Source organism: Apiospora aurea (assembly GCF_038362705.1).
Source record: "Apiospora aurea strain CBS 24483 chromosome Unknown utg000007l_segment0_segment0, whole genome shotgun sequence".
In the NCBI taxonomy this organism is placed as follows: domain Eukaryota; kingdom Fungi; phylum Ascomycota; class Sordariomycetes; order Amphisphaeriales; family Apiosporaceae; genus Apiospora; species Apiospora aurea.
This window is the reverse complement of record NW_027117394.1, coordinates 2,687,455-2,706,621: the sequence shown is the minus strand read 5'-3', so window position 1 is coordinate 2,706,621 and position 19,167 is coordinate 2,687,455. Positions and strand designations below refer to the sequence as shown.

At 52.0% G+C, this 19,167-nt stretch overlaps 4 protein-coding genes across 4 annotated transcripts; 2 read left to right on the top strand and 2 right to left on the bottom strand.

The window, feature by feature from the left end:
* Positions 1–443: 443 nt before the first annotated feature.
* Positions 444–1,828, bottom strand: PG986_011083 (uncharacterized protein; the record flags this gene model as incomplete). Its single annotated transcript, XM_066847305.1, has 2 exons — positions 444–992; positions 1,487–1,828. The coding sequence occupies 2 exons, from the start codon at positions 1,826–1,828 to the stop codon at positions 444–446; spliced, it is 891 nt and encodes a 296-aa protein (XP_066696796.1).
* A 498-nt stretch (positions 1,829–2,326) lies between these two features.
* Positions 2,327–3,962, bottom strand: PG986_011082 (uncharacterized protein; the record flags this gene model as incomplete). Its single annotated transcript, XM_066847304.1, has 10 exons — positions 2,327–2,498; positions 2,535–2,585; positions 2,634–2,725; positions 2,800–3,062; positions 3,131–3,214; positions 3,272–3,372; positions 3,475–3,546; positions 3,599–3,612; positions 3,682–3,841; positions 3,940–3,962. The coding sequence occupies 10 exons, from the start codon at positions 3,960–3,962 to the stop codon at positions 2,327–2,329; spliced, it is 1,032 nt and encodes a 343-aa protein (XP_066696795.1).
* A 937-nt stretch (positions 3,963–4,899) lies between these two features.
* PG986_011081 (uncharacterized protein) lies at positions 4,900–5,567 on the top strand (the record flags this gene model as incomplete). The annotated part of the gene is made up of 2 exons (XM_066847303.1): positions 4,900–5,425; positions 5,500–5,567. The coding sequence occupies 2 exons, from the start codon at positions 4,900–4,902 to the stop codon at positions 5,565–5,567; spliced, it is 594 nt and encodes a 197-aa protein (XP_066696794.1).
* Positions 5,568–15,070: 9,503 nt separating this feature from the next.
* On the top strand, positions 15,071–18,778 carry PG986_011080 (protein kinase protein; the record flags this gene model as incomplete). Its single annotated transcript, XM_066847302.1, has 2 exons — positions 15,071–17,953; positions 18,008–18,778. The coding sequence occupies 2 exons, from the start codon at positions 15,071–15,073 to the stop codon at positions 18,776–18,778; spliced, it is 3,654 nt and encodes a 1,217-aa protein (XP_066696793.1).
* Between the last annotated feature and the right edge of the window lie 389 nt (positions 18,779–19,167).

Genomic DNA, 19,167 nt, shown 5'->3' with positions numbered 1-19,167 from the left:
TGGAAATCAAAAAGATTCCAGATGGAGCCCCTCTTGTTTTCAAACGCAGCCTGGCAGAAGTTGGGTTGTCATGCATGTTTACGTCGCAGCCAAACAAACAGCATACATGCTGGGATCAGCGTCTCGAAGTTGATTGGTCGGGCGCCTGCAGCCACCCCACGATCGCAATGCCTACTTCCCTGTGTATGGGACTGAGGCTATTGAAGCGAAAGCTTAGGTTCCAGGAACAACCAAAGCTTCTGCTGCTTGAAGGGACGGGTCTCAACGTGAATTGTCCCCTAGCAGCCTGTATGTGCCCCCTCAAAAGACGATAGCTCAATCTTCACCTACCATCTAGTCAAATTAGCTAAGCTCTGATATTGCCCTTCTCTATGTTTTGCGGTCGATCCGAGAGGTTCGGGCAAGGGGACTCACTCACTCGACGTTCGCGAGGTTCCGCGCCATCATCCGCTTCCTTCCGTCGCGCTCCAAGCCAGAGTTCCAGCTGCTGCTGCAGACACCATGAATATAGCACCCCACATATTCATGATTGACTTGCCCTTAGGTCGAAGGGTCCTTGCTCGTTTGAGTGTCGGCGGGAGCGACTCTGAGGCCTGCTTGCTGCCAATGTAGACATACCCGGCAGGCAAGGCGACGCCTACCAAGAGACTCGGACTCAGATACGCCCAGAAGTGTCCTTTAGGAAACGCTCTGGACTCGTACAAACTTGTGCAGGCATCATATACTCCAACAAGATACCAGAGGTGCGAGTCGCCGTCTGAGCCACCTCCTCCGCCTCCGCCATCTTTCTGGTATACCACAGACGTGTGGACACGTCGCCGGGTCCTTATTGCGGCTCTAAACGGTCCTCGCAGGCATTTCGCGTTGGCGAAAACTTTCGTATCGGTCGTTCCAGGGTGGTGAGCGTTAGCAACACAACGTTCGGATGGGAGGCCAAGGTCGTCGGTCGTATCGCTGCCGAGGCCCTCGACCGGGCGGTCGCAGAGAACAGGCTGCCATGTTTAGACTCAATCAGGGCGGTGGCGCGTCGTGGCGTTTCCCCATCGGACCCGAGCATCCAGTCGATGCATCACTTGTACTATGGCGTCAAACTCCCGGATTAATTGGAGGGGGCTGGTCGAAATGTAAGGACGTGTTCAAAATCAACACTGAAGCGCTTAGTCAACGGGCCTGCGTTCTTCTATCTCGCCATTTGTATGTTGATATTTGCCTGCGGATCTACAGGATATGAGCAGTTCCAAATGGCGAAAGTCTAGGTACATGCGAGCGCTAGCTAATCCCAGACCCCCCCCAGGCAGTATCGGCAGTAGAAGAGCACGTACCTCCTAATAATAGAAGGTGGTGTATCCTCGTCCGCAGGTCTTTCCCCGATGTTATTTATCTGGTCTCCGTCTCGTCTTCAGGCTCCTGTGCCAGCTCATGGCGAGTTAGCACGTTTTCAGGGCAATTACATTTGGCGCCGGCCAATTCTGGGAAGGATACTCACCCGAATTTGGATCAGAGGAGGCAGGTCAAGTACTCCAAAGTAGTCCAGACAGGCCAGGGACGAGATTATATACGTCAACCACTTCATCACTGGCTCTTGCCCTCCCAAAGTTGCGCTGCCAAAGTGTTCAGGGGTCAATTGTCGCTTTCCGGCCCTGACTGACTTGGCTCCAGACACAGTGATGTTGCCACTGTTAAGTCTCGCGGACGTGCAGATATGAAAGCCGGTCTCCTTCGGGAATCTCAAGTACTGTAGCTTTGTCCAAGGAAGCTTTGGGGGTGACTTAGGACCACGGGCCAGAATAATGGCACTCGGATGGGACGCGGCCAAGGATGGTGCCATTCTCGGGGCTCTATAGAGAGATCCCGCGATATGCTTGCTGATAGACATTTGGCACGGAATGCTTTTTCTCTAACGTTGACTGAACGAGTGCAGAACCAAAGAAAGAATTAAAGGATGGAGGGCTTTGGTTCTGGAAATAACAAATGTTAGGCGGATTTACTCGAGGCTGGCTAGGGCGGTGGCGTTCCCCCTATCGGGGCTCAGTAGCCAACCCCTAGGGATGGAGGCATGTTTTCTTCTTTTGAGACATCCTGGTAGTTATTGCCTGAAGTGCGCTCCGGGGACACCTGCCACCCCCTGACCATGCTTCAAACAGACTCGTTCTTCCCTCCAAGAGGTTTGAACATTCCAGGTCCCTTTCACACAACCTGGCAACATATCCAGCTACAGTTTGTCGAATAAGCCAACACCAAATGTTTTTTTCACTTTAGATCCAATCGGTCAGGAGCGAGAATTGTTCTCAATTATATTATGGGTAGCCTCCCAAATATACCTGTTCTATTCATAATCATAGCAGAAATGGCCGCTGTGGATATCCATCGTATCCCTAATCTTCAGAGTTCCGCCGATTTGTTCAAAGTGAAGGGGCGTCTCGAGAGTGACGTTCTTGTACGGTATGTCACCAAAATAGTTGTACGGATAGGCCCACCACGTCTGGTCAGCTGGCTCCCTTTATTCGTATCCAGTGAGTCTTGCAAGCACGTACCTGGGTGTCCGGCCCCCGATGTCACTCTTTCTTGTCTCCCAGTCTTTGCTTCTAGTTAGCCTTCACCAGATTCAAACTCGAATTCCGACATAAGTTTACCTTGCTTTTGCCATATGTTCCAAACTCGGTCTAGAGCCGAGTGGTGCAGCCAGAAGATCGGGTCTCCAGGGGGAAGAGTAGGTATTCGCCATCTAGAGTGTATAGCATTTGATCAGTTGCTATTCGCCCATTTATATATCGCACAAACGGTGATTGGATTCTGTACCTCTCCAATGTTTCCTCCAACACCGAGGTGCGCGCCGCCATGCAAGGAAATGTCTTGGATCTCGAGGGAAAACCCTTCGATTCTATGGTCCAAGTGCCAGAAGTCTTCAGCCTCCAGGACAAAGGCGAGCTTGGAGGCATTCAGTGCTTGAGTTATGAGCCATGGGCTAAGTTCTCGTCGAAGGCAGTGAGGTGTATATCCCGTGTGGTTGCCAGGTCCCATCGAGATGTTCACATGTGCAAAAGGCCCATCCTCAATGCAGCCTATATACATAAGTACGGACGTTAGTTTGATGATGTACGTGACGTCGTGATCCCATGACAAGACTCACCTCCGCCAGTTCTGTTGGGTACGGGAGTCATGGTTTGCCAGTCTTGGGGAAACCCGGTTGTATTGACAATATAGGGGCCGTTTCCTGCGCTTCATAGTAAGCATATAATTCTATTGCGTGAAACGAGATGATAATACGGACCTCCGAACCCGTGGACGGGATCAAAGATGGGTGATTCGACAACTGCTTCTTCAGATACAGCATCTTGGGTCCAGTCTGTACGCACGTAGGGTGAGTCAGTCCTTCGTTCAGCATTTCAAAAGTATCTAAATTCCAACTCACCCCAGTACCTACCAACTGTTAATGAGAATTGCAATCTGCATGGCGGAGGACAGCTCACTTACGGGACGGCACCCTTGTAGCCGCACATCTCTCTCAGATTTTGTTCAAAAGACCACAAATAGTAGCGATGCCACCTATAACTATCAGTACGTCAAACTTATAAATGGAGTTTGTAGTTGGCCTTACGGTAAGAGTTGTCCCTGTGGAAAAGTTAGGAGAGGTTAGTATAGGATTTGATCGTGGGTCAAAAGGGGTAAGGGGGTTCTTACAACCCAATGAACGTAATCTGTCTGAGTGATATGCAAAGCCACGAAGTCATCGTATCTCGATCTCACGCCCTCAAATGTGTCTGAAGTCTGCCCTGGCTTTGACTGGAGGCATCTGACAGCACCGATGAAGCCTCGGCGCTCGCCCGTCGTGAGTGTCCGCCTGTGAAATAGGTAATAAGGTGTCAGCTTGTCAGATGCAGGTTGCGCAAAGTAAGGGGCATGAAGCAGATTTCAGTGTGCTTACCACTATCTTCTAACCAGCGGCTGTTGACATCCTGCATCCTCAGTTGAGTTGGCGTTACCCAGCAGTCTGGATGAGACAATACCCACTTGGGTCAATGCCACAAGCACACTATAGGCAAGCAAGTTGAGATGCATCTTGGTAGGTACTTAGGGGCTTTTTATGACAGCGAACAGATTAGTAAAGAAACAGGAAGCTGTACAGCGCCTGAAGCGAGATGCCCCGGAACTAATTTATACTTCGCGCATCCATCCCAAGAACCACATGCCTCTCTTTATCATATGAAGTAACAATAGATGCCTGTATCTGCTGACATGACGGGTATATTTGTGTAACCAGTCCGACTTGAGAAACCCTCTGCCTTTTCTTGGCAAGTTGCTTGAGCCTCATACGGCCCCGAGTCTTTAAGATCGGCATGGCCATGCTACAGACATCAGCTGCCAGATGGCCACGCTCGACACCACGTATATCCTTGGCAGGTTGGCACCCGGTCTCTTCCGGTAGTTATCTCTATTTTGTGTCCTACGAGCTGGACTCGTGCCGCGAATTGCATCTGCCGGGTCTTCCGGGGCGGGTTCACGATATTTGATCAACTCGGTATAAGGTTATGCATAGAGAGCACAAAAAATAACAAGCGAAGCTGTACTCGTAATGATAATAATAGTCTCAGTTTAGACTACTTACTTTCTAATTGGTATTGCACCGTTTCCCGTCCCGTTGTCACTCTCCGGGTATGTCGGGGACAATGCTGCAGTTAAGTTTACTAGATGATTTTACCGTAAACCAAATGCTGTTGGCTGGAACAATAGGCGAATTTCCCCTCTACTTCGTTATTTTCAAATCCAATTAAGGTAATCCAAACGAACATCCTTCCCTCTTAAAGCCAGCGACTCGGGCCCCGTCTCACATTCGTTTATTTTCATCGACCCGCCCGTCATCTTGACTCACAGACAACAGCCCCAAAGAAACTCCCCAAAATGAGAATTACACAGCAGCTCGCGAGCTTTGCAGCTCTACTGCTGGCCCGAGTTGTCCTGGCCAGTCCCACCTCCACCCCTATCCCGACTTGCGCCGCCCCCTCGATCCCGGCGCTCCCGCACACCGCGCAGGAAGTCATCGCAAAGCTTAATCTGACCGCCAACCCCGAAAAGGGCTACTTCGTCGAGTCCTTCCGGGACCCGGACAACGCCACCATCGCCGCCGCCAACGGCACCGGCACCACCACCACCCAGCGCTCCTTCAGCACCGCCATCTACTATCTCCCCGAGGGCCGCGACGGGGACTCGGTCTGGCACCGCGTCGACGCCGTCGAGGTCTGGCACTACTACGCCGGCGCGCCGCTGACCCTGTCCCTCTCGTACGATGACGGGAAGCCCGTCACGAAGAAGGTGCTGGGCCCAGACATTTTCGCCGACGATGGTCAGCGGCCGCAGGTCGCCATTGGCAAGTTCCAATGGCAGAGTGCGCGGAGTCATGGTGACTGGACTCTTGTAGGGACCACTGGTGAGTCATCCCTTTCCACTCTTGGAAAATGAGGTGTCTTTTAAATTTATCTTTGCTGACAGAAAGTCGTACAGTCGCGCCTGGGTTCACCGATAGTGGTGTTGAGCTTGCGGCGCCAGGTTGGAAGCCGAATGGAGCATAGGTATTCAGGGGCCACTGAGTGTATCTCAGTGAAAGACATTGCAAAGTCACCGTTGTAATAATATAGAGGCATGGTTTGTGGCACTAGTTTTCATGGGTGACTACTCACCTATTTGTGCAAGTATAGCTCATAATAGGGGTAGTATACTTAGTATCTACGTGAACTTATATTACATATATCAATGCAATTTCCTTGACTAGTAAATTCCTGGCTCGTTGTATCTAACTTATACTGGTTTGTATAGTATCGTGAAGCCCAAACTTTTAGTGTATATGTAGTAGTTAGAGTCACATCCTGTGGGTATCTCGTTTCTAGTAAGTTGCCACGAGGGCCTAATAAATGTTCGAAGCCGGAACGTGTAACCTTGAAGCGGAGTATAGGGGCTTATTTGTAAGACTTAATACAATTATCCTATGTTGGTGTTGAGAAGAAAAGGGGAGAAACTATGGGCGAGAAGTCGCACAGTTCTTGTCCAGGGCCAATTTATTATTATTCGCTGCACGAACTACATCATTGATTAATGGTTAGAAGCCGGAGCTTACTATTATCCCCAGAAGTCACTATTCTTTGTGCATGTTTAATCTGGGTTGCTAGCTTGGTTTGGCTTTTGGTAGTCATCGTCATGGATTTCTGTGTCATAGCACTGCAATTTAGAAAATCGATATTCAACATCAAAGATGAGGTGTAGGTTACGTCCTTCCAGGCCAGACTGGCAAGCTACAAATGCTCAATCGACATTGCAATGGGATCTGACATCATTGGGACTCGTCATACTGTATCTAATTGTCGTGATTCGATGTACTGAACCTCAGGTTCTACTCCATGTTAGCCATGACGCAGGACACTTATCACTTGCAAGTGTGATATCAACTGTTTTCGTGAGCCTGATTGGTCGAGACAAATAGCGAAGGGGGTGGTAAACAAATAAACAAAGGTGGGATCGGCATATAGGGGTAGTCCTTCTGATTATCGCTATAGCGTACCAGCTTCTCGAATAGCGCGAGGTGCAAGCTGATGTCCGCGTCGCAAAGAAGGAACTGCCGGGAATATCTGCTCCTCGATGGGTTCGATGCATTTCGATGGCAGGCCGTACCGCGATCGAACAGCTCCATTCCCTAATGCGACTTCATGGGGTGGTAGGCGACATCTGCAGCCCAGCCCTAGCTGCCCGCATCCTGCTACGTCATGTCAGCCCAACAGCATGGGAGAATGCTGATCATGACGTAACGGCCAGACAACAAAGAACACATTTTGCGACGCGACGCGACGCGAAATTGCAACATTCTCAGCGCAAAACCCCGACTCGTGTCGTATGATGCTATCGAAAATGCGGACAATGTTAGTGTCGATGGCTCTGTTGGAGGAGGGCTTTGCAACTCTAGTCACCCGACAACCGGGCGATACCTACCTGGATGAGCGCATCATATGCAACGGCCGAACGGCCAACACGCTCGGTCGGGCAAGCAACCCAGACATATTGCCACGCTGGCGAGGAAGGCGTTGCGGTTGGCGGGAGCTTAGTCTCCCGAAGATGATGCCCGTCTAACTCCCTTTAAACCTGTGCCTGCCGATGACGAGGGTAATCCCGTTGGAATGGGGCGATGATGCCGATGAAGTGGACCCCTAAACGTGGGCTCGGATACCTATCTTTCGCGACGATAAACAAGCAAAAGCAAGCTGCAGGTCAGCCCATCCGAGCCCTACGTATGTTTGGGACGGGCTTTTTTCCTTCTGACCGATCGCGTGTGGACTTCGGTTTGGCTGCTCGCCGAACTCCAGGATAAGACTCCAGGATACGATCGGGGGTCATGATTTCTGTGGAGTTCTGTTCTTTTTGCGATTGCCGCATCAATCTGTGTAGTAGCTGCCGACCCTTCACCGTCCCATGTTCGGAACCACCTCTTAAGCCAATGGCTTCTTGGCCCTGCAGACTTGCGGATCAAGGTCAAAGACGCTTGCTGCTAGCGACAGAAATTGAATTGCCCTACAGAGCGTACTTGTTAGCAATCAGTCAACGCAACAGCCACGGCAGCAAATCATGAGTTTTCCCAGTTCGCGCGACAATGGGAGCTTCACCGCTGTGCCGGCTTGGTCGCAGGTTTTTTGCGGCGCGCGAAGCTAATGGGCTGGTTGATCAGTTGAACTTACCATCCCCTCGGGAGCCTGCCAAGAAAGCGAAAAGAAAAGGAAAATCGGTCATTCGTGCGAGATTCGGAGCACCCGAACAGAGATCAAACAAAACAAACTCCCAACTACAGTAGCAGACCCCTAACTTTGCTGTCAAAGTTCTGTTCCTGCATATGCTGCTGTATGATCGTCCGCAGGGCACCCCCTCTCTTGCTGGCCGTAGCATTCCACTGTCAATTGCCCAATGATGGTGGCCTGGCCTTCCCGATCCGACATTGCAGGCCCCATAAAACCCGAGACGCCCGAGGTATCAAGGAGATAGGCGGCCCGCTCCCGTCCAGTCAAGTCGCGATACACCACCACTGACCACCACAATACCACCTTACCGGCCAAACCTCTTCTACTTCTAGAACAGAGGGAATAACCACTACCGGACCGGCCGTGGTAGTTGTCTTGACTAATCCCGACTTTCTAACGGCGCCTCGTGGACAAGACCGAGAAGCCACGTGCTTTGCTTGTGCACAACAATTACTCTGAAACCAAGGTCGATATTAACCCAAGCACTGACCAGAATATTTCGTTTATACGGAGTACTAGCTGGCATAATAATTATACACCCCCCTCATCGCCGTCTTGTTTTGTTTGAGAAAAGGTTGTGTCCTGTAACCAGCTTCACATCACAAATTACTTAGTTGCCCGTTTCATGCTGCCAAGGGCACACAACTAACCTGGAACAGTGAAAATTGTGCACGTAGTGATGCCGCGTCGACCACAAGTCGGCATCCATGTACCGAAGAGTTAGCCAACAGCCGGTTGGGCATAGGTCTGGCCCTACTATGTATCGTGTGGGTAAATAGTGACGGTTCCAGAGGTGAACAGCCTCACTATAGAAATCTCTTCCTGCTCTAGTTTACACGTGCCAGGGTCGTGGATTCAGGCCAACTTGTTGTAAGTAGGGCGAGTGTGGAATACCTGCCATCAGTCGATCCATTACTAATCAACAACTTACTACGATGTTGCCTGTTGGCAGATAGGCATGAATTTGGGGGCCTCGAACGCGTTCTTTTGCACCATAGTGACGTACGAGACACACTACTTGAGTGTAGCTTGATTATAATGCCAACGTTGCGCTTTCTATGCCTTAAAAATGAAGCCAACATGCAATTTGTCTTTGATATACACACTATTAGTAACAACTCACTCATGTGAGGGGGACGTTGTGACATACGGATGAAGTGAATATAGTATTAGTCAGCTGAGTATTCCGTTCCAAATTTGGCAATCGACAGTATTAAATCTCGCATGCTATCCACAGATAAAATCATAGGCATGATCAAGTACATACCTCGTTGCACCCTTGTCTTACAGGTCACCAGGCCACAACTGTTAGACATTGAATCTCAAGGATTCTCACAATAGTAGCTTTGGTAGTAAATCCCGGGGTACTATAACAAGCTTTGACGACCATGCCAGTCTGTGCTCATGCGGCGAACAGGAACACGATCTCTACGTGGCCATGTTTTGCAGATCTGGGGTGAGGGCCATCTAGTCGGATGACAACAAGACGTACTTAGAGTGTCGTTTCGTCACCTTTTACTTGGTTGCAGCGTCGTGTCGAAACAGCTTTTTACACATGCATATGCCACCCGAAAAACCGACAAGATGTTGATCTTGACACCTCATTCACCTGTGTAAGCTTATTGCTTATTTCGGAATACAGACCGCCTCGGTGAGGGTCAAACACTGGCACTTCGAGACACACTTATAATACTCTGCAGCTGACAACTGTCATGCTCTCCATATAAGGCAGTCCAAAACCCTCATTTGGGTAATCCGGAACACTGATCTGGTCCTAGGTGGGTGGGTGGGTGTTGATAAGAGCAGCTAAGTCACTAAAAGCACCCATACTCTAGATCAGCAATGCCACAGGGAAGATTCCCATACCATGGGGTGAATATAGGTCCACCGTAAAACCTGCATGGCCTTGATCGTCAGCGTTGGACTTTGAATCGTTCGGGGCTTTTGCCCGAAATTACACGCACTCCCATTATCGCAGGTGACTTATACGCGGGGTCCTGGTTGGGCACAGCCGGCGTCAAACGGAGGTCAAAGGCCTGAGACAAGGAGGGGTAGAACTAAACACGAAAAGCGTGATATCAATACCAAAGTGCTGGGCCAACAAGATCATGTTTTGAGTCGCTATTTACTGCTTTACATGGAATTTTGCCATGCGCCTGAAGGGAAAGCTCTTTGCATTTCACTGCGGTAAAGCTGTAAGGTGGGAGTTGGGAGTTGGACGACTCGGAAACGGATATGCGCCCCATGAACGAACCTAGACCAACTTGCAGTTCGACCCCTGCAATCCGGCGATTTCTATGCTCTTGCTCACATACGGACGAAACTCGCGGAATGCCGGCCGACCATGAAACGGAAAGAGAGGGGCGATTAAATAGCCGACACGAGCTTTTTCTATGGCCTTGTATATCTCACAAGCTGGCGCTGATGATCAAGCAATGGATCGTGTTGCGTTGTGGGTTGTGATGTGTGGCTTAGGGCCACGCAAATTCTAGAAGATTACGAGGATCGCGACGTGTTAGGCGCCAATCCGGGTTCCCCAGAAAACAAGGTTACAGGGGTCTTTTCAGGTCCTGGGAACTGGGAACCGGGATGGGAAATCACACTCTGCATGTCATGTACCTACATCATGCGCCTCGCGCAATTTGCAGAACGATGCCCTCGGAGAACCATCGGGCTGCTGGGTTAATGAGGTAGGCAATAGCTCGAAAAGGAGCGCATACATAATAATAGTAAGTCGTGGGATGATCATCCCAAAAGACACCGAGGCAGGCTGCTGAAGATGCGCGCCACGATCCCTCCGACACACGCCGGTTGCCCATCGATACGGAACATCAGATCGCCACCCCGCGCTCTAGGCCCTGACGGCGTGAGATGGTCTCTCAATGCGCATTGCCGCCAGCATATGATTGATGATGGTGATGATGATGCTGCTACTGCTTGCTGTCAACTGTCAGTCTTGTCTCTGACGTGACTTGGACCGGCTGACTGTAACACGAGTTGGCGAGAGACAAGAGGTTGCGAGAGACACATGCTGCAGATCTTATGAAGTCGTCGCTGTGCCCGAGCTGAAAGAGAGTTCAGTGGATATTGGGCCCGGATGCCTGAGCGCACTCGCCATTGAGCCACTTCTTGCCCAAGATCTCGGAACCCAATCTCGTCAATCAGGGCAGACGAAGTGGACGATGAATAGTACCGCACACATGCATTCCGAGCTCCAAGGAGCCCGGGCCGCGGGGCGGGCGGCACTGCGAGGAAGAGAAAGAGAAAAACACACATAAAAAAACAAGTACGGTTAGTCGGTTGAGCCGGTATCTCCAAACCGATAATCTTTAAAGGGTCTCGTGCAGGCTCTGCCCTGCTAAAAGTCCCCTGGCGGCCAGCTTGCCGAGAAAAGAAACAGATCTCGTTGCGGCTGAGCGCTTTGGGGGCTGCATGGCGAGGCCCAAGCTCTTTTCTTATTACCGTACCAGGTCGCAGTGCAAGGAGCTGGGGAGGACGAAAAGGATGCAGCGCCAAGGCAGCGAACCCCTGAACGCATAATTTTGTTAAATGTCCGACATTGGTGGCAATTATACCACTTTGATTGACTTTATTCGTATGTACGGCTCGCCTTTTGTTGACATTGCGCATACCGGTTCGGAGCCCGATGTCATCGTTTGTTTTGATTCGGATCCTGCGTTGCCAAAATAGACGCATGCGGTGTTTTTCGCTCTTCCTTTGGGCCCGCGTCGCTTTCGCTTCGCGCTGACTGACTGGCTGCATGTAAGTGGTCGGACGAGAGACGAGAGAGTTCTTTTGCCGATTGGTTTTAGTCATACACTGTCTCGTCTCTCGTAAGCTAGTTGGGGCTTGGGACGGCCTCCTAAGTACCCCGGAGGCGGCAGCTGGGCTTCATCATGACGGCGGGTTCTCGAATGCCTTCTTAGTGACAGCTACTACCAGTGGTCGTCCTACTTTAGCTGCGTGCACCTAGAATAGAACGAGTGGGTTTTGCAGGTCTGACATGTAGTGCATACATCAAATATCGATCGTGTAAGTACTCTATTGTAAGTCGTCTGGTGGGTGACCCATACGAGGATAGCCCATTGAGCAATTAGCACACGAGACGTTGTCTCTTATGCTTGTTTTACTGGCCATATCCTAGAGGATCTCTCCTGAGTCTCCTCTCAGAATCGTGCCCGGCGGCTGGATGTCTTGCCATTAACTGGTTTTGGTGCGGTGCGAGTCAGTCAAGCGTTGCCTCCGCGCGCGAGCCGCGGGGACCATGGCGAGGATCAGGCCAAGATGCAGCTTATTCTGTTCTGGGGATCGGTGCCCACGGTGCGAGGATGACAGCTTCTATCGCGGGTTCTGTCTGGGCAAGCTTGGGGGCCTTGGGGAGGGAGGGCCCGCTTGGCTCGACTTGTCCAGCTTTCTCAACGGGCCCGCATCCCGAGATCTGTTAGGACCTTGAAAGTCGAGCGAGGAATTGGTGCTGGTCGCCTTTGCGATTCGGAGCTGATTGGCTCCCGGGGGTTTAGCGGTGTATGGCCTTGCTGGCGTGTGCGCTTATGCAGACTTATGCACAGTCGAGACGAAATAAACAACGCGCCGCGTTCCCACCTCTTTTCTTCAGTGTTTCACAAGTTGGCATGTACCACGTGTAAGAGGCTGAAGCCTGTACCATGAATCAACTGCCCTCTACCACCACCTCCCCCTTAGAAATGGTCTGTGGTTTCTGTAAGCCATTCATGGCGCCTCGTGGCGAGTGCGAGCGAGCCAGCCAGCTGATCATGACTGCAGTTTCTGCAATGGCGTAGCATCCAGCCCCGACCCAACCGAGGGGGCTTGACGTGCATCTTTCACGAGCATACCAAGCGATGCACGATGGCGTAGGTAGTAGTTGAACAGACACGATGGGTTCGATGCTCTGTGACTGGGTGGCTCCTGGCATGTGAAGTACGTGACGCGTAACAGTAAAGTTTCCGCTGGGCTGTCTATTGTTGCAAGCCCAAGCAGCTGAGTTCTGAGCCAAGGCGGCAACTATCGTGGTTACACGGCGCGTTCGAGTTAGTAGTAGTCGTAACCTCCAAGACACAAAAAAGGCTGTTGAGATGAGCATAGGCAATAATACGCCGGTCTGATACGACACAAGCCGATGATGGGCACCGAATGACACATGCATAGGAACATGATCACCTCATGCTGGGTATTACGCATACCACTGTGTTCAATACTTGCCAACCTACTCCGAGGCGAGTCAGTCGACAGGACACTAGCCCGGTGATCAGATACCAGGCAGACAAGCCTCTATTCAGTTGAGGCTTCCACAATCCAGAAAGGGGGGACAGAACCCCATTCCACCGAGCTAGCATCAGCATCCGCGTCAATATCTGTCTATCTATCTGCCTAGCGGTAGGTAACAGTCACCGACGGGATGCGCAAGCAAGTAACAAAGTAGAAAGTAAACAAAAGCAGTCCCATGGGCCAGGTTGGATGATGATCGAGTGGCGGGGAGGATATGTGTGTGTCCTGTGTGTCCAGACTATTTGCTATTCCATTCCACTTGGGGCGATCCGGAGGGGGAGGGGGAACGACTGATCAGTGAGTAGGTAGGTAGGGACTGATGCATCACTCATCACCAGCATGGAATGGACGAGTGTTCCGGATCAGAATGTGAGAAGTGCCCTCAGTTGATAAGTTGAAGGACCCTGGCGAACGGTCAACAAGGCATGTTTATTATTGTTATTATTTCCCCCAGGTTCCTGTCTCTCTCCCATTCCCAACCTCTTGTTGTCCGACTTTGATTGATAATGCATGGCTACGTGCCCATAACGGTGAGCAGGTGAGCGTGTTTTGCGACCTTTTTCCGACCTCCCTCAGCAGGCGCTGGCCGTGGCTACCGCGAGGCCACCGCGAGGCCATTATCGTACTCGGAATCGGCCCAAGGGGTTGGTATTGTTGCAAATACGGCAAGAACGGGTGGGATAATTGGGATTAATCTGGCAATCACGGGGATGTCAATCTCTCAATTTCTGGTCGCCTATGCAAGGGCCCATAATTCGTACCAAGAACGCTCGATGGTCCACTGAACCTTCCCTGCGCTTCCTAACCTCCTTAAACGCGTCGCACGCGCTTTCCCATGGCCGTTTGTTTACTTTAAGTGTCAGGGTCGGGCAGGGATTGGCTGAGATCGGGTCGGCGTCGTTTCCACATTTGCCTTCCTCGCCAGTCACCACAGGGTCAGGATGGCCGGTCCTGTACGGTTCACAGTGCACACCCTGTAGAAGGCTAGGAGCCCACACAACAAAAACCCACCGGGTAGGGGGGACTGCCTGTGACTGATTGCTTAAACCTGGACGGGACTGGACTGGAACCATTTTGGGGGGTGTCTCTCTAGCCCGCCTTTCACAATCAATCGCGCCTTCCCGTACGTTCTTGTTCTTGCCTAGCCCAAAAGCCAAAAGAGAAAGCCAAACTCGAGGGTACGCCCGTTCGCCCCGTTCGTGTACAATTCGTCTGTCCACGCCCACGCCCACCACACTACACCACACACACATCTCATATCCTAATCCCAATCCCAATCAATCTCACCCATCCCTCCTCCCCATCCTTGGGCCTGCTAGTTAGTCTTGTGCCGTGTTTTGTGTGCGCTGCCCAACTCCAGATTCCCTCCTCCGGCCAGAACCTGATATCTTTTTTTCTTTGCCACATAAACAACAAAGACACCACCTACGTAGCAGCGTTGGTTGTGTTGGACGTTGCTCGCTGAGGATCACGCGGAACTAGCGGTTCTGGGGACATTAGAGAAGAGTGCCTTTCCCGGTTACGCTCGACTCGGTTTCGCGACATCTGAGACAAATAATCCTGTCCCAGCTTGATGATGTCGTTCTGGTAGATTACCCCTTCCCACTACAAACAACCAATACCACCCCTCCCATATCCTCATCTTATCTTGCTACCCTCGGACGGCTCCGTTTGATCCATCTCTCAAACAACTCTCTTTTCTGGACGCGACGGACCGCAAAGTGGACGCATTCCATATCAAAACTCGCTACTCCAGCCCGCATTCCTTACGCAGCTGTTTGTTACTCGACGTACCTAACCGCCAACAATCAACAACAATTCGACACTACGCTCTGCAGTCTAGGCATCTCACAACGCATACCCTTTTTGATGGTCAGCAATACATGACCGTTGGAGGTTGTCGCCGAGTCTTGACGGAACTCTTGTCCTGTCCGCTCTCATTGTGTGCTCCTGCCGACAGTAAAGCGCTTTAATCTTCAACCCACGCGACTCTGCGCATTCCGCCCAGCACCATGTCTTTTGGAAACAGCGGTGGAGGCACTCTGACGCTGCCCAGCCCTACACATCACAACCACATTGATGTGCAGTCAGCTGTGCGCACCTTACGACGCTCGATTTCGCGCTCGCCATCCAAATTCAACCTTTCGCGTAGTGCTTCGCAAAGCTCTGACATTTCCGGCACTTCTTCCGCGTCGCAGCAATCGCCCACGCCCGCGTCACCATCGCTGCGTCGCATGGCCTCGCAGCAATTCTTCAGCAGCCCAACCAACGCGCAAGCTCCTACAACAAACTCGATCCTTTCGCAATCGCATACGCCACTTGCGACGCCTTTCCGACCCAGCGCAAAATTATCCCTCCGATCCGGAAAGTCTTCATCCAAACTTGTCAGCCCCTCGGGACTTGGTACATCCAAGTGCGCATCCAGGCGATCGCCTAAAAGTCCATCAAAACGCGCTCTGAACGCCGCGCCCTCGACTGCTGGCAATTCAACACCCTCATCCCTCGAAGTAGACTCGTCCGGCCAGGAGAACTTTGGCCTCTTCCGCGCCACACGGAGCCCGGTACCCAGGAGCAGAAGCTTTGAGAAGGCTAAGAGCCGTCATAGCATGCACCTCGACGTGTCCGGCGCATCGCAAACAATGCCTCGATTTACTGACGGCCAAGTTACGCCGACTGCGACAGTTAGCCCGCTGAAGCGCAGCGACGCGACTGTGGATCTCGACCAAACCACCTTCGGCAGCCCGAAGGCCAAACGTAGGAGTTATGGTCCTTCGAGCTTCGGAGGCGACTTCAATGTATTCGAGCAGGGTCCCAAGTCACCAAACTTTGACATCCATGACGAGTCGACACGAGAGTACGATTGGACTGGCGGCTCCCTTGGCGACAACTATTTTACGGAGTCCCGCGCGTCCCCTGCTGCAACGGTTGTAGTACCAAGACGTGCTGGTTCTCTCCGCAGGTCAACGTTGCAGCAGCGAGAGCGAACATCCTGGGGCAAGCGCCAGGCTGCCATGAAACTGGCCGAACTCCAGAACAATGGTACGAGCACTCCCGTCAAGGGCCGACCGCGGCTGTCTCTGGACCACTACATGCCTCCTCCTTCACGCGATAGCCCCTTTGGGACCCCAACGCCTCTTCTCAACCCGTCTGTTCACAGCACCACCCAACAACAGCAACAAGCACAGTCGCAACAGGCTCATCCTCTTTCGCGTACTATGACGGCATCGTCGTCAAACTCAAGCATCCCGGATGAGTCGCCTACACATTTCCCGCAGATAAGCGAGAAGCCAAGGGCTCCTATAAACTGGTCCAAGAGCTTGCCCATCGGTGCAGTCCGCCCCACTGCCGACGACGAGTTCAGCAATGTGGGAAGCGTATCGACACCTGACTACAAAGATGCTAAGCCATTCTTTGGTGCTTTTGCCTCAACTGGCCTGGTCTCCAAGATGACGCGCAACCCGGAGCTTGAGCCTACCGGCCGCGGCGGAGCTGCCGTGCCTGACACGCCCTGCAAGAAGCAATACAATGGTTTTGCCACCTACCCGCAGCCGGTACCTGGCAGCGCCATGAAGGGTCGCGGCAAGCACATCAGACACACTTTTGGCGCACCCTCTACCCCCTTTAACCCCATGAGCAGTCAAAACGAAGGCCAGAGTACGTTCGGCCAGCCGGCTAGCCGACCCGGCCTTTTCAGTGGCTTCGGCTCAAGACACACTCGAAAGGGCAGCCTACTAAGCCTCTACAGTGATGACGGGCGAGCTAGCCCTGTTGACACTTCCGGGGACAGTTTCATGACTACTGATCTGGACCTCCCTCCTACTCCGACCAAACAACAGCTCCTTGACGAAGACCTTCAAAGCACCACTCCGAACGACAGCCCAACCGCCAACCGCCACGCTGCTGTCCCCACTTCTGCATTTGGTATCGGCAAATGGCAGCACCAAGACACCTTTTCAACTTGTGAGTATACCCCATCCAAGGGGTCCTGCAACAGTATTGTGGGTGTTTGTGAAGTCTCGGCCGACGAAACTTCAGAACCATCTCCAAGCGCCGTTCCAGCGACTTCTACTCCTATTTCCTATTCTTTACCGTCGTTCAGTCAAACTCGAGCCAAGCGTGGACCTCATTCCACACCTTCGCCGATCGAGACGAAGACTATGACCGTAACAAGCAAAACTATCAAGAGAGTCGAGTTAGCTAAGATTTTACCCGTGGTTGCAGCGAGTCCGTTGGAACGAATAGACTTCGGCGAAAAGGCATCACCCAAGACACCTCTCGAAGCTGTACCATCACTAGATGCCAGCCGCTTGTCCATCTCAAACCCCAATGATAGGCTCTTGTTTCCTTCCGTTGGTGGTAGGAAGTCACTATTCCCGCCTGCCACCCCTACAACACGACAGGAAGCATTTCCCCTGTTCTCCGAACGGCGAGCTATTACCCCCACGAATGGGCTGGGCCTTCAAGAAGCAGATGCTTCTCTGCTCGACCGTTTTGGAAAGGTTGAGTACATTGGCCAGGGCGAATTCTCTCAGGTCTATAAAGTCGTGAAATCCGCTCGACCTGAAGGACTTGACCAATCGGGGTCCTTTAGCACCCCAACACACACGCCCAAGTCGCCCTCTCCTCACGACGTATTTGCCGTGAAGAAACTCCGGCTTCCCTTCAAGGGTACCGGCGACCGGGCGCTTAGAATGCGCGAAGTTTCCGCTCTTGAGGCACTTCGCGGCGCCGAACATATTGTTCAGCTCATCGACAGCTGGGAGGAGAAGAACAACCTTTACATCCAAACCGAGTACTGTGAAGAGGGCAGTCTCGATCTTTTCCTCGCCAAGATTGGCGTCAAGGGTAGACTCGACGACTTCCGCATCTGGAAGGTTATGCTGGAATTGTGTCAGGTAAGACCCCCCATTTACTATCTAGCAAGCGTCTTGCACTAACATCCATCGCAGGGTCTTCAGCACATCCACAATGCTGGATTTGTTCACCTGGACTTGAAGCCGGCAAACATCCTCATTAACTTTGAGGGTACTCTCAAGATCGGCGACTTTGGTATGGCTGCGGCCTTGCCTATTGAGAAGGGCCCCGACTTCGAGGGAGATCGTGAGTACCTGGCCCTGGAGGTGCTCCGCGGAGAAATCGAGAAGCCCGCCGACGTTTTCTCTCTTGGTCTCATTATGCTCGAGATCGCTGCCAATGTCAAGCTGCCCGACAATGGCGCCACCTGGACCGCTCTGAGGAAAGACGACTTTAGCGAGGTTCCTGTCTTGACCCAGGACGCCAACTCGGTGGTGCGGGATGCTACTGGCATGCCAATTGACGAGACTGACCGTAGTGTCAGCTCGTCGGATGAAGGCACCTCCACGAAACCCATTCGCCGCAGCTACACTTTCCGCAACGCTGGCAGATACTCCGGCAACCTCTTTGGTGCTGCCAAGAAGTCGGAGCTTCTTGACCCTCCCGATTTCATGAAGGATGCGGACAACTCGAACTCCCTGGACAATGTTGTGAGGTGGCTCCTGACTTCGGACCCTGCCTCTCGACCATCGGTCTCGCAACTCCTTGAGCTGCGCTCTCTGCACTGGGTTGCCGCTCGGCAGCGAGCTGGTGCTACCGTATATGAAGGCAACTGGGGTCCTTCCGATGAGTCTTTGGAACCCAGAACGCCTCTCACCCTTGACACTTCACCTGATACCCCCGACACGGAGATGACAGACGTTTAAGAGCCACGAACGAACCAATCTAGCAGCTATTAGCGCATGCTGCATATTTGCTCGGCCTGATGTGGCTCAATCTTGTTGAGAACACTGGATATCACGTCGAATCTCATCGAATGGTTGCATTGGTTGCAGACTTCGCCCAGCTCAGCTGGATACGCGCTTTGCTTTGGCGTAAGTGTCATTAGCCACGGTTCTTCGAAGAACATTGGCAGACACCCAGCTAGGATTTCCTCTACACTTATCTATTCATATCAGCCGATTTGCTTCAGGCGATACGGATCACAACAAACATCCCGACCCCTTGATGGCTTACACACCCTCCTTGCCATCATTGGTTCAACCTTTGGAATTATCCATCAGGTTATCGGGCTTTTTGGGCCACTACTGAGAGG